The 14,449-nt window shown below is 41.1% G+C and overlaps 1 protein-coding gene across 4 annotated transcripts in view; it reads right to left on the bottom strand.

Annotated features, from left to right (window-relative positions):
- The window catches only part of cdc42bpab (CDC42 binding protein kinase alpha (DMPK-like) b), a 73,132-nt gene extending 58,934 nt beyond the window's left edge, over window positions 1–14,198 (bottom strand). For all 4 annotated transcript variants that reach the window (XM_058074555.2, XM_058074571.2, XM_058074590.2 and 1 more), the window contains exon 1: window positions 13,021–14,198. In XM_058074555.2, the coding sequence (XP_057930538.2) occupies window positions 13,021–13,198 (178 nt within the window). In that variant the 5' untranslated portion in view covers window positions 13,199–14,198. The remainder of the gene's footprint in view (window positions 1–13,020) is intronic.
- Between the last annotated feature and the right edge of the window lie 251 nt (window positions 14,199–14,449).

Here is a 14,449-nt window from a genome sequence, read left to right as displayed (position 1 = left end):
TTAAGCCACGTTTACAAGCAATGGTATACATGGAAAGGAATATTCCAATCGCGTGTCTACATGCGGCGCTATAATCAAGCAGAATAGTCAACGGGGCATGCCCAGTAAAACGTAAACACCAACATCATGTGATACCGACTTCCTCAAGTTTTTCTTTCACTTGTTGGAATAACTCCATATTGCCAGTTTTTTGTTCGTCCAGTCTTGGAATTTAGTTTGAATCAAAAACAAACTTTCCGCAGCAGTCCAGTGCCGATTGCTTGCCTCCATTTTTTTTTTTTTTTTTTTTTTTTTTTTTTTTAAATCGAAGAACGTCTGGAGCTGCGTGTTACGTCACATCTCAGCATTTGCTGAAAGAACGCACCCGGGAACAATAAAAGATACAGTTCAATCTTGCTAATATTTTATAATTAAGCTCGGCACATGTTTTATATTGATATGTATTTTCTTTTTTTAATAAAACTGGACTTGTGAACGGCGTATAGAAGGGTTTAGATTCTGTTCCACAGATGGCGCTAATGCACACCAAAAGCTGCTTGCCAACCGCCAATAAACAACAGAAGAAAAACACCACGAAGAAGAACGCAGTCTGACAACTTTCCGTTTAAGCGGGTACAAGATACCTCAATCGGATTGGGGAAAGGAATATTCCACCCCTGGGAATCCTGTTATATGTTCATTCGGATTGGCACTTTTCTTTGGGAATGAGGTGTATACAAAGGTTACATTCTTTCCGTTTGAGCAAATAACCTGAATGGAATTGGAATATTTGGGTCCATGTAAACGTGGCTAGTGTCAATGTTTCCCCGGCGGATCACTCAATCGTGGCACAAACTCCTCAAAAACACTGAGCAGCACCCACCCAAACTGAAAGTGTCAAAGCGGCCACCTGAAACAAGGGCTACGTTAGCAAAAAAACACGGAAACCCATCTGTTACCCGTCAGAAAGAGTGAGTGAAAGCTGTCAGGGTTAGCTTAGCTTAGCAGTGCAGGAGCGTTTACACTGTGTTGTAAAGTTTACCGTTTGTCAATAAAGTAATTGAAATAGCATCGGTGACCACCGGGCACCAATGATGTCATCACCAATCTTGGACTCTTGAGAGTCTCCGAGTCTCTTTACCCAGCATTTTTCTTGCTAATGTGTAGTTTTCATTGAATAAAACGGTCAAGTTACGATTCTGCATTATTCACAGAAAGAGACTATTGGACTAAAAACTCAGTACCGGACAATTCTATTAAGCTAGCAGACCGCAACACATTTCAGGTTGATAAAAGACTGCATGGAGTGTGTCCTCGGGTCCGATTTTAGGACTCGGCCGCCGCGTCAACATAAGCTCTGACAACATGAGTAGTGTTAAAGAGACGACTGAAAAAAATAGGACAAATATCTGCCTTGTTCAATCAGTTCCGTCGGCATGAAATTCCCTTTTCCCAACAATGGCAGCGTCGGGAGAATCAAACCCTGTGTGTGAGTGAATGCAGCAGAGTGGCTCTATTAGTAATGCAGCGCTGCACTGCACCGCGCTGTACTGTACTGTACTGTACCGTCAGGTCACTGCGGTCCAAATGTACTGTGATGGAATCAGCCTCCACACACGCTTAATCTGTATGTGTGCAAGGCACGGACACGATGATGATGATGATGATGGCACGTGTGTGCACGAGTGGTGCAAAGAGAAGCCCAGAGACACCATTGTCGGTCACTAGGCAAAGCTGGGATACAGCAGTGTGTTGGGGAGGAGGGGGCGGAGGGAGCAGTATGGAGGGTAGAGGAGAAGAAGGCAGGAAGAAGAGAGGGGGGATAGGAGACGAAAAACAGAAAAAAAAACAAAAAAAAAGACAGAAAACGGATGCATGATAATAGAGGACAAACAAATTAGCGTGCAGTATTTTAAGAATGGAGGAGCTGGTTGGCTGACACTCACAATGAAATCTACAATGAGGAGCCAGAATGAGGGGTGTGGGGGTGTGGGGACACACAAGTGGACAAAGAGGCTGATCTGGTCCCTTCCAAAGAGCTGCTGCGCTCCCGAAACATTGCACCTCGGCTCCAAATTCCACAAGCAGACCAGCTATGGAGGGGCTGGAGACTGAGTCAGCGCTTTTCAAACATGCGCAGCTGATCCTCCCCCCCCCCCAACTCAAAGCAGCCAGGAGATACACGGCCGACGGCGAGGGACGAGGGACACAACGCAACAGCATGCACGAGTTTGGGCCTTGGTTCTAGTTCAAAACCATAAGCTAGTAGCTGTGCTTATTTATTTATCTAAATGTAATGGTATTATTCCATTTGAACATGCATCAGATTACAATTGAATGCATCACATAATCAGTTCGAAAGGAGTAGGAAGAAGCAAAGCTTATTAAATCCTACCCCTCCATCTGGTACTTTTACAATCAGTAACTGTTACATTTGTTCACTTCCTGCTTTCCTAATATAATTTTTTAAGAAAAAAAAATATTTTATGAATTTTTATTTTTTTAGTTTTATTTTATTTTTTATTTTTTGTCACGTACCGAAGTAGGAGGTGATATGAGCATCCAATGCCATAATGGGTACCATAGTAAGTGTAAATTCATATAAAATAAATATGTTATAATATAATAAATAATAATACATTCATATACAATAATATTAAATAATATTAAAAATATATCATTATTAAAATAGAAATATAATATATTTTATTATATTTATTATTTTTTTGTGTATTTTTTGTATATATAGCACATCAGGACTGGTTCAAGACTCTTCATCCTTGTATTTAGCAAACATCAACTGTTACATTTGTTCACTTCCTGCTTTCCTAATATAATTTTTATAATTTTTATAAGTTTCATCAACTATCAATCAAGACTAAGACTAACCTGTCAACATCAACTGCTTGTATTGTTTCTTGAATTGGCTCATCGTTGTGCATTGTTTGATTTCCTTACTCGATCCATCCCCTAGTTTGATTCCACATACTGAAATGCTATGGCTAGCATAACGTAGTCCTAGCATAGAAGTGTTTCAAATGTACTTCTTCCCTGAGATCATATTTCTCCTCTCTTGTAGAGAAGAATTGGGTGACATTTTTAGCTAATTGGTTATTTTTAGCCTTATGCATTATTTTAGCTGTTTGAAGATGAACTATATCAGCAAGTTGAAGTATTTGTGATTTTAGAAATAAGGAGTTAGTATGTTCTCTGTAGGCGGCATTATGAATTATCCTTACTGGCCTTTTTTTGCAGTACATTTAGCGAGTGAAGATTGCTTTTTATAGTTATTAGCCCATATTTCCACACAATAAGTAAGATATGGTAGAACCAGAGAGCAATAAAGAGTGTGGAGTGATTTTCTGATTGAGAACAAATTTTGCTTTGTTCAATACCGAAATATTTCTAGCCACCTTATGTTGTAAATTTTTATAATATGAGGTTTCCAGCTCATATTTTCATCTATTGTGATATAAATATATATTTATATATATATAGAGTGTTTCATGGGATTCTACTGCCACAGAGAGCATTTTCTCTGGTATGAATCAGCGCTGAAGCAGGAACGGCCCAAATTAAATTACAAGTACCAACAGGGCCTCAGTGTATGCAGCTACAGCCAACGACATGTAAAACCATCAAAACAAAACCCACTGAATTATGCAACTATCTCTGCCAACTAACCCAGTTTTAAACCAAATCCTTCTGATTGGATCCATGTCCAATGCCGCAGTCGGCATGTTGTGTGGTGTCTCGCAAGCGAGAGGTATCGACGGTGGATGGATGCCGGTGCGGGTTTGGAGAAAGTGACAAGTTCCACTGTGTTAGCATGGTGACTGTGCCAATGTTTTATTGCAAGGCAGGAATGTCATGCGATCCGCGTACGACCTGGGCAAACTGGTACGGTAATGCTATGCTGCCCCGTGAGTTTGTTGGAATTTCCCCAGACTACAGACCGACACTAAGACTTGTATCTCGGAGTTACAACATCTTAGTTCTCAGTTAAAGGTTTTATGTTTGTTTACACTATTCAAGTTAGCAAAATAGTCTGTTGTGTACAGATTTAAAGCTTTATGGCAGCAGAAGGAAAACATGGTAGCTAACCTAGTCAACCAAAACCAAATGTAAAAAATGTTCATCTAGTGTTCTGGACAACAGATTCCAAATACAAACCACTAGAACGGCTAAACGCTAGAACGATATAAATTATTTCTACACATGACCGCAGCTGTAAAGCAAGAAATAAGCAGATCTTGATTGGATTCCTTGGCGTTCCGACCATACAACCATAACTGGGATTTTTTTGTCTCGTTGCTGACGGATAAACATCCTGAAACAGGAAAAGAGAGTACGGAGGGAGGCCGAGCCGGAGGAGAAGAAGAAACCAGAACCCTACATTATTTATGAACCTGTTCCGTGACAAAGCTGTAGTGGTCTTTGGTTTTTGAGAGCCGCAAATAGGTTTTGTCCCTTTTTTTTTCTCGAGACAAGTCAGGGGGTCAGCCAGCAGTCGGGCTCCCATGCCAACAGATTTATGGGGGGGCATTGCAATTTAAATTTTTTACGTTACTTCTAGAAATCCAACCACCATATTAAAAAGATCACTGCAGAGCTGTAACAGTACGTACGCGTGGTTTAAAGTGGATCTACTATTGAAGCCAAATTGTGTCTGTGGCTGAATCCCAAGAACCCTTTGATTCTCTAATCCTTAGATTTAACAGCGGGTAGAGGAAGTTTGCTCCAAACTTGGAATGTTTTACATTGTGTTAAGCCTCTTTCCGAATCAAGTTTATTACGAGGGCATACACAATTTTTGTGCATATGGATTGGCCCCTGGACAAACGGTTGGATTTCCCTCTGAAGAGAAACTTACTTGGTAAGTTGAGACCACTGACTGGTTGGAGACACATAAGCTAAAAGGCCCGTTTCCATCCGGTGAGGTTCAGTTCATTTGCCAAGGTACGGTTCACATCAGGTAAACCCTGATCAGGTTTCCACCACGGAACGTGGGGACTGCTGGATTTTATTATTGTGTCAGTTGGGTTAGACCACGGGTCTCAAACTCAATTTACTTGGGGGCCACTGGAGCTCGGGTCTGGGTGAGACTGGGCCGCATCAGGTTTTCAAAAAAACAAAAAACGCATTTATTAAAAACTTCGCTTTGGTTCCAATTTTCTACAAGAAAAGCTCATCCTGCATGCTTATGCTAGTGGGACATGAACAAAGTACAACCTAAATATTGCCGATTAATGCTACGATGCTATGATACAAACAAAATCAAGCTAATTCCTGCCGATCCAGACATTAAAACCAAACTTGTGGTCATGAAAGTATGAGGTGTACGCTTTATGTTTAACCGAGTAAGTCGATACACTAAACAGTTCTTTTAAAAAAAGGGAGCAGTAGGAAAATGAGCATAACAAGAACACACATACACACACTAGTACTCCATGATATTTCAAAGACCGCCTTGTGTTAGCACAGTTGGAATGAGTCACTCTAAAAAAAAAAAAAAAACAATAATAATGAATACCTATATTCACTTCTCAGCATAATATAAAGTGACTTTATTTGACAGAGGGCAGCAGAGTGAAAAACTCTGAAGCCAGAGTCAACCGAGTAGACATTGGACAGGACACGCGTTGGCCATATGGTCTGAAAACCAGATCAATGTGTGGATTCGCACCAAACTGACAGCCAAAACTAGCTCACATTGCCTTCTGGGGAAAGGATGAGACCGGTGACAAGATTAAAAGCAAGACTGTGGGACAAGAAGACTGGTAAAGGGAGAAGGAATAGGTGGAAGCAAGAAGGGCAGATGCCATTTGCGGTCGGATCCTGGGGGTCCTGTGAGCACGCCTAATGACCTGTCTTGGTAGTTCGTCCTTTGGGATTCGCAGAAAGGAAGTCCACCCAGCCCTTGGCACTTTCTAATGGTTCTATCACAATTAGCAGCAACCAACAATTCACACAGATTGAAAAGTCTTAAAGGCATATTCACATACTGTACAGTATTGCTTACATACAGTTCCAGATAATTATATGCATGGGATGGGGTTGGGTTAACCCTTAAGATGCATGAGTGACTGGACCCTACACTCTTCCATAAGTGGGTTAAAAATGACCCATACTGGAATCAACGTGTTTTTATGCCAATTTTGCCATTTTGGTTTTAGGAATAATCACTTATGATATTTAGTATTATATTTAGGAGTTGCTAAGTTCATAAGAATCAAAGGTGGAGTAGTAACACAAAAACCAAAAATTCTTAAAATGTATAAAAGTAAGTTAAAATGTGAATGGCATGATATCAAAAACGTGTTTTTTGAGGAATTACCTGGAATATGAAATGATAAAAAAAATTTCATTACGAAGATATTTCAAGAAAACAACCTGACCAGGTCATTTTTGACCTGCTTATGGAAGGTTGGGGGAGTAACACAAATTTCTTAAAATGTATAAAAGTTAAAAATGTGAATGGCATGATATCAAAAACATGTTTTTTGCGGAATTCCTGGAATATGAAATGATAAAAAAAATTCATTATGAAGATATTTCAAGAAAACAACCTGACCAGGTCATTTTTGACCCACTTATGGAGGGTTGGGGTAGTAACACAAAAACTAAAATTTCTTAAAATGTATAAAAGGTAAGTTAAAAATGTGAATGGCATGATATCAAAAACATGTTTTTTGAGGAATACCTGGAATATGAAATGATGAAAAATTTTCATTACAAAGATATTTCAAGAAAACAACCTGACCCGGTCATTTTTGACCCACTTATGGAAGGTTGGGGTAGTAACAGAAATTTCTGTATGTATAAAAGTTAAAAATGTTAATGGCATGATATCAAAAACATGTTTTTTGTGGAATACTTGGAATATGAAATGATAAAAAAAATTTCATTACAAAGATATTTCAAGAAAACAACCTGACCGAGTCATTTTTGACCCACTTATGGAAGGTTGGGGTAGTAACACAAAAACTAAAAATTCTTAAAATGTATAAAAGGTAAGTTAAAAATGTTAATGGCATTATATCAAAAACATGTTTTTTGCGGAATACCTGGAATATGAAATGATACAAATTACAAGAAAACAACCTGACCGGGTCATTTTTGACCCACTTATGCATCTAAGGGTTAATGACATATCCCAATACTGTCCATGTATTCCGGCAAAGCAAATGAGTAACTGCATGCTTCTGTACCCACAAGCAAGGAAACGATCGTTTCTTGTCAACACCGTCACAATACCGGTCCCGAGTGAGTACACGATGACACAATGCCATTACAGCTGTCTCAGTTCCTGAAATGACATCATGTAAGATGTTTGGTCCAAACTAGCTCACAGAGTCCTTGAGCTTCCTTCCCGGACAGCCGGAGAGGAAACATCAGAACACCCGGAGAAGTTGTGAGGATGTCCTGTTAGGAGCCTGCTCGTGATTATAATACAGAGCAGAGTGCTCCTGGAAGAGTAGCGGGCAGAACGTACAAGATGCCAGATAGTCTGAGATTGTGTTTTTTTGGTCCGTCTCAGCGCCTGAGCAGGTCTTGTCAACAGAGGATGCCAAGTCGGGTACTTTTCGCGATACGAGGCTAAACAGTACAATTGTGAGTGCGTGTACAGTGTACTGCAAGTACTGCGCGAGGCAAGCCGCCAATGAAAACTCGCATACATCAGCTGCAGCTGGACAGCTGGTCACTGCGGGCTTACACTGATGCTGGATTGAGAAAAGATCAGGCAGCCATGTTGGCCTACTGTAGGGGCGGCAAAGGCTGACAAGAGGAAAGCAGTTGAATGCAACATCTTCGTGATATGATTAAGTAATACTACAAAAATCAATAAAGTAACATTACATAATCCTATGCTTACTCACATATTGGCAAATTCCAACAACCTGCGATACCCAAAAAAGAGCACAAAACAGAATCATTAAACTCACTTAAGTCATGACTCAGAATTGGAGGTTTAAAAACAAACCAAAAAAAGTAGTAGGTGTAGTTCATAAGCATGGAATATTGTTTCCTTTGTAGACCGGAGATCTATCCCGTCAAGCCTGACTAATTGAGTCAGGAAAGAATGTAACCTTTTTATACACCTCATTCCGAAAAAAAAAAAAGCCAAAAAAATGAATATATAATGGGATTCCCAGGGGTGGAATATTCCTTTCCCCAATCCGATTGAGGTAGTATTTATTATTTTATTATTTTATTATTTTATTATTTTATTATTTTATTATTTTATTATTTTATTATTTTATTATTTTATTATTTTATTATTTTATTATTTTATTATTTTATTATTTTATTATTTTATTATTTTATTATTACTATTTTTACTACTATTACTATTATTTTATTACTTTCGTGTGCATTAGCGCCATCTGTGGAACAGAATCTAAACCCTTCTATACGCCATTCACAAGTCCAGTTTTATTCATTCATTCATTTTTTTTTGTTTTATTAAAAAAAGAAAATACATATCTATATAAAAACATGTGCCGAGCTTAATTATAAAATATTAGCAAGATTGAACTTTATCTTCTCCTGTTTCCGGGTGCGTTCTTTCAGCGAATGCTGAGATATGACGTAAACACGCAGCTCCAGACGTTCTTCGATTTAAAAAAAAATGGAGGCGAGCAATCGGCACTGGACTGCTGCGGAAAGTTTGTTTTTGATTCAAACTAAATTTCAAGACTGGATGAACGAAAAACTGGCAATACGGAGTTATTCCAACAAGTGAAAAAAAACTGGAGGAAGTCGGTATCACGTGATGTTGGTGTTTACGTTTTACTGGGCATGCCCTGTTGACTATTCTGCTTGATTATAGCGCCGCATGTAGACACGCGATTGGAATATTCCTTTCCATGGATACCATTGCTTTCGGAAAGGTCATTCGGAAAGAGAAAAACTCATGTAAACGTGGCTAGTGATACCATTCAAATGGTATCTCAGTTACAAGTCAATCCCTGAGGTTCACCAAGCACACTGCGAGCGATTTAAAAAAAAAAAAAAAAAAAAAAAAAAGAGCCTGATCCGGACAAGTCTGCACACACTGTAACTGCTGAAGTAAACACAAGGAATCGGGATAGAGCGTACTTTCCCATGTTCACTTCCCCTGTGGCTGCGGGTCATGCAGGGGTCTCCATTTCAGGTGGAATGAGATCACCAAACAAGAAAAAAAAAGCACACCCAATTTAAATGTTTATCTTCTTCTGTGGATCATCCACTTTCTCAGGGTGGGAAAAAAGCGTCACCTGATTCATGTACGTTGGTCATAAAAATGTGGGGCCTTTTTTGTGGACGTGCATGTTTTTGTGAACTGCGGTCCCCCATCTTGAACCGTTTTACAGCGTGCAGGATTAAACTTGTGTTTACGCCATCTATGTGATCTAGTCTGCTTTTAATAGGCTGCCGCTGTGTTTGTAGTGGTACGGAATTAATTGGTAGCTGCTAAACTAATATTAACCTAGTCATTTCTTGATGGCAAGTTGGCTTTTTCTTTCTGCGGATGAACACGCCCTCCTACCATGGACGTGTTTTTATTTATTTATCACAGCCATTAAAAAAAAGTGTTTCCTAGCATTTATTGTGCCATTGGGAATATTCATTAATTCATTCATTTTCTAAAGCTTATCCTCACAAGGGTCGCAGGGGGTGCTGGAGCCTATCCCAGCTGTCTTCGGGCGAGAGGCGGGGCACACCCTGGACTGGTGGCCAGCCAATCACAGAGCACATATAGACAAACGGAAAAGCTACATTTCAAGCATAATTTCTGCCTTTCTCTGTTCTTTAGTAATCAGAAGTAGAACATACGTACGTTTCAGGAAAATATCAGTTCCCAACTAAAAACTTTTTTTTTTTTTTTTTTTTTTGTGGGAAAAGCTACATTTCAAGCATAATTTTCTCTCATGAAAAAAAAGTTTGTTTCTGCCTTTCTCCGTTCTTTAGTAATCAGAAGTAGAACATACATACGTTTCAGGAAAATATCAGTTCCCAACTAAAAACTTTTTTTTTTGTGGAAAAAATTACATTTCAAGCATAATTTTCTCATTAAAAAAAAAGTTTTCTACCACTTATCCTCACGAGGGTTGCGGAGGGTACTGGAGCCTATCCCAGCTGTCTTCAGGCGAGAGGCGGGGCACACCCTGGACTGGTGGCCAGCCAATCACAGGGCACATATAGACAAACAACCATTCACACTCACATTCATACCTATGGACAATTTGGAGTCGCTAATTAACCTAGCATGTTTTTGGAATGTGGGATGAAACTGGAGTACCCGGAGAAAACCCACGCATGCACGGGAAGAACATGCAAACTCCAAGGGTGGAATTGAACTCGGGTCTCCTAACTGTGTGGCCTGTACACGAACCACTTGACTTATGTGCAGCCCCAAAGGTATATTATTTCTCTAAATCAATAATAATTAATTGGTTAATTTTCTACCGCTTATCCTCGTAAGGGTCAAGGGGGTGCTGGAGCCTATCCTAGCTGTCTTCGGGCGAGAGGCGGGGTACACCCTGGACTGGTGGCCAGCCAATCACAGGGCACATATAGACATTAGATTCAATTATAGATTGAATGCTAACCGGAAATGTACGCAAACTGAGGCAACATTTTTGGCTGAAATTTTTTGACAATCCAAAAATACCCTAACCGAGTACTTCCTCTGTACTTTGAGTCTATTTCTGTTTATGAAAAGGTAGAGGCGAGGCAAGGAGCGGTCGCATTACAATCGATGACTCAAGTTATGTATGCAATGGGGCAGTGCCCCGGCCCACCACTCCCAATGGTGCTTAAACTTAAATTGTGAGTTGGGCCCAAGTATGGTAGAATTAGCCACCCTTCGAAAAAAAAAAAAGTTGGACTTAGACAAGAAAAGTTGAACATTACCGGAACCAGATCATATTTCATCTTATTGTCTCCTTACTTCCCACTATGTTGCATGCCACTGTGTGATCCTTTAGGCTTGCATAAGCAACTCCGATGTCTTATCATGTTATATTGCTCTTTTAAAAAACATGTTTTGTTTCCATGGTTGCACGGTGATCACGACTCCATAGCATCTCCTTCCTGGGATCTGGTGACTGTACCACCAGGAAAAGGTGTTTTCAGTTTTGTATCTTTTGCTCCTGTTGTGCGAAGTTAGGGGGGGAAAAAAAATCAACACATGAAGTGAGGCTGGGGACCACACACACACACACACACACACAGGTTTGTGTGGAACAGCTATGTGTGTGTGTATGCCATCGGGGGTTTGGTTTGTGCATGAAGCAGGAATGTGAACAACTCACTTTTTTTTTTTTTTTCCAATCCGGTGCGGAGGCCCAGCTAGCTGCCGTAGCATGCCTGGCCTGCTCTGCATATCTGTGAAAGCTCTGGAAACAGGCAGGAACGACTCTAAGCCCTCACAGGAGGGAACACGGGCTCCCAGAGTCATGGTAAACATTTGCTATAAGAGCTGTCGTGAAATATAATATTGGAAAACTAACTTTTTAAATTAATTTCTTGGATTTCTGGACAACCTTCGGTGATAAAAATTGATCTCTACGGGCTGGTAAAACACTGGTAGCTTGAGTGGTTAGCGAGCAGGCCTCGCAGCTAAAACACCTGAGTTCGATTCCACCCTCGGGTAATCTCTGTGTGGAGTTTGCATGTACTCCCCGTGCAAGCGTGGTTTCCTCCCACATTCCAAAAACATGCTAGGTTAATTAGCGACTCCAAATTGTCCATAGGTATGAATGTGAGTGTGAATGGTTGTTTGACTATATGTGCCCTGTGATTGGCTGGCCACCAGTCCGGGGTGTACCCCGCCTCTCACCAAAAGACAGCTGGAATAGGCTCCAGCATGCCCGCGACCCTCGTGAGGATAAGCGGTAGAAAATGAATGAGTAAATGAATACAGCGTCGTCAATTCGTTCCAGAAGGTAGGACTCTAACCGAAACAGACTCTAACCGAAACAGACTCTAACCAAGTCAATATTTTCCCATAAGAAATATAGTAAATCTAATTAATCTGTTCCAGAATTGTGGTTGGCTGGAGAACAGTCCAGGGTGTACCCCGCCTCTCGCCTGAAGACAGCTGGGATAGGCTCCAGCATGCCCGCGACCCTCGTGAGGATAAGCGGTAGAAAATGAATGAGTAAATGAATACAGCGTCGTCAATTCGTTCCAGAAGGTAGGACTCTAACCGAAACAGACTCTAACCGAAACAGACTCTAACCAAGTCAATATTTTCCCATAAGAAATATAGTAAATCTAATTAATCTGTTCCAGAATTGTGGTTGGCTGGAGAACAGTCCAGGGTGTACCCCGCCTCTCGTCTGAAGACAGCTGGGATAGGCTCCAGCATGCCCGCAACCCTTGTGAGGATAAGCGGTAGAAAATGAATGAATGAATTTGTTCCAGAAGGTAGGACTCTAACCGAAACAGACTCTAACCAAGTCAATTTTTCCCATAAGAAATATAGTAAATCTCATTAATCTGTTCCAGAATTCTGATTGGCTGGAGACTAATCCAGCGTGTACCCCGCCTCTCGCCAAAAGACAGCTGGGATAGGCTCCAGCATACCCACGACTCTAGTTAGGATAAGCGGCATAGAAAAAGAATATATGTGGGGGCGGGGAAACGTTTTTTGACAACAAACTTGCAAAATTGCAAGCAAGCACGAATCCAAATTGACAAAGATCTTGAACGCAACTGTGGACGGAACGAATGCATGCACCAAACATTACAGTGTGCGATCCACATGTACTTCATTGCAATTATGTGCCTGCAGTTAAAAAATGATGTACTGTCGCTGTACGTTGCAGAACAATAAAGCATGCGTGCTTGTAGTTTTTAAAGGAGGGTGTAGTGTTGAGGGAAAAGAGCAGGCCAAACTGAGCCCCACGACTACTATAAAAGGAATGTGATGTGAAAGGGAGGGCCCACACTGCACCACCAACATTATTAGCATATCATCTTACCAAAAAAAAAAAAAAAAAAGAACAACAGGGAAGCTTGGCTGCACAGGACAAAAACAAAAAAACTTACCCCAATCCAAAAACTCCAGGATATTCTTGTCTCTTCTGAGTGGGGAGTTGTTGCACTCATCGTAAAGACACACCAGGATGTCCAGCAGGGTTTCCACGCTGAGACACTGGCCATTGGACTCAATGGGTCCGTCCAGAATGAGTTTTTCCAGCTTCTTCAAACGCACCTCTCCAGACATGGTTGAACAGTCCAGTTGGGGTTAATAATAATGAGATTTTTTTTTTTTAAAAAAGCGAACACGTTCACTCGAGTGGGCCTGTCAAGAACTTGAATTTGCCTCGAAAATTAAAAAAAAAAAAACTTTTAGCTAAAATAAAGTGTATTTACTGACTTCGTATACATGTTTGCTCCCTTGACGTACACATTTGGAGTATACATGGCCTCCCCATGTTAACATTACCTACCTACCGAGAAAAGTACTCCCAATAACATAGCCTAGCTGCCCCGGGTCGGTTGCTTTTGACGTTGCTCCTAAAAAAAATGAAAAACTGTCTTCTCGTTGCGGTTTTAACAATTCCCCCTCCGTAAATGTGCCAGACATTCGGGGTTCTCCATTACTGCCGGAAGCTAAAAAAAAAAAAAGTGAAGCCGAGCCGCAATGCTACAAAGCCCCCAGCGCCCCTCCTCTGCTCCGGGAATGCAAAGGGCGACACAGGCTTAGTTAGCAGCCTTAGCTTCTCAGCTAGCTAGCTAGCTAGCTTGCTAGCTAACCTTGCTCCGCTTTGCTGCTAAATGTCATCATTGCAGATTTCTTCAAAGGCTCCCCCCCATGTCATGTCCTCACCGTGTCCCCCCCAAAAAACGTAACCAAGTCGGAGCCTTTCAAGTAATAATTCGTAATAATTATATCTCCTTGTAGCAACTCAGCACTTGACGATATGTTCTTTAAATCCCATTCTCCGTCCACCGTCCTTTAGTTTCTTACGACTTTCCACACGACGGTTGTGTTCGAGACTTTAAAGAGAATTCGTTAAAATGTGGAGTCCTTTTCTGTTTTATGTTATATACAGGAGCCGGAAGCCTACACACGGTTGCAATACGGCAGGAGGAAAAGTCTCGTCCTGCTGGTTCCCAAACGCAGCAAAAACTCCTCACTGGTGCTTCGCCTTGCCTCCTCCTTCCTCCTCCTCCGCCGGTCGGTCGGTCGGTCGCTCGGTTGGTCGCCTCTTGGTGCCTTCGCTCAGCCCCAGCTCCCAGCAGATTGCTACCAGAGACGTTCAAAGGCAGAGATGATAACTCATACACCGGTTAGACCAGTAGCGTCGCGTTGCATTATGGGAAACAGCTCGTCCATAATACATGAATGGGCGCACATCTCTTCAGAACACTTACATCATGTATATAAAGTCACGTCTTGGTTTAAAGTTACCATCAATATACGACAGGAGCCTGTTGCGCATGCGTATATATGGTCCGCAACGCTTGGATG

Source organism: Doryrhamphus excisus, linkage group LG11 (assembly GCF_037039965.1).
Source record: "Doryrhamphus excisus strain RoL-2023G ecotype Guam linkage group LG11, RoL_Dexc_Guam_v1.1, whole genome shotgun sequence".
Taxonomy (NCBI): domain Eukaryota; kingdom Metazoa; phylum Chordata; class Actinopteri; order Syngnathiformes; family Syngnathidae; genus Doryrhamphus; species Doryrhamphus excisus.
This window is presented reverse-complemented; position numbering and strand designations above follow the sequence as displayed.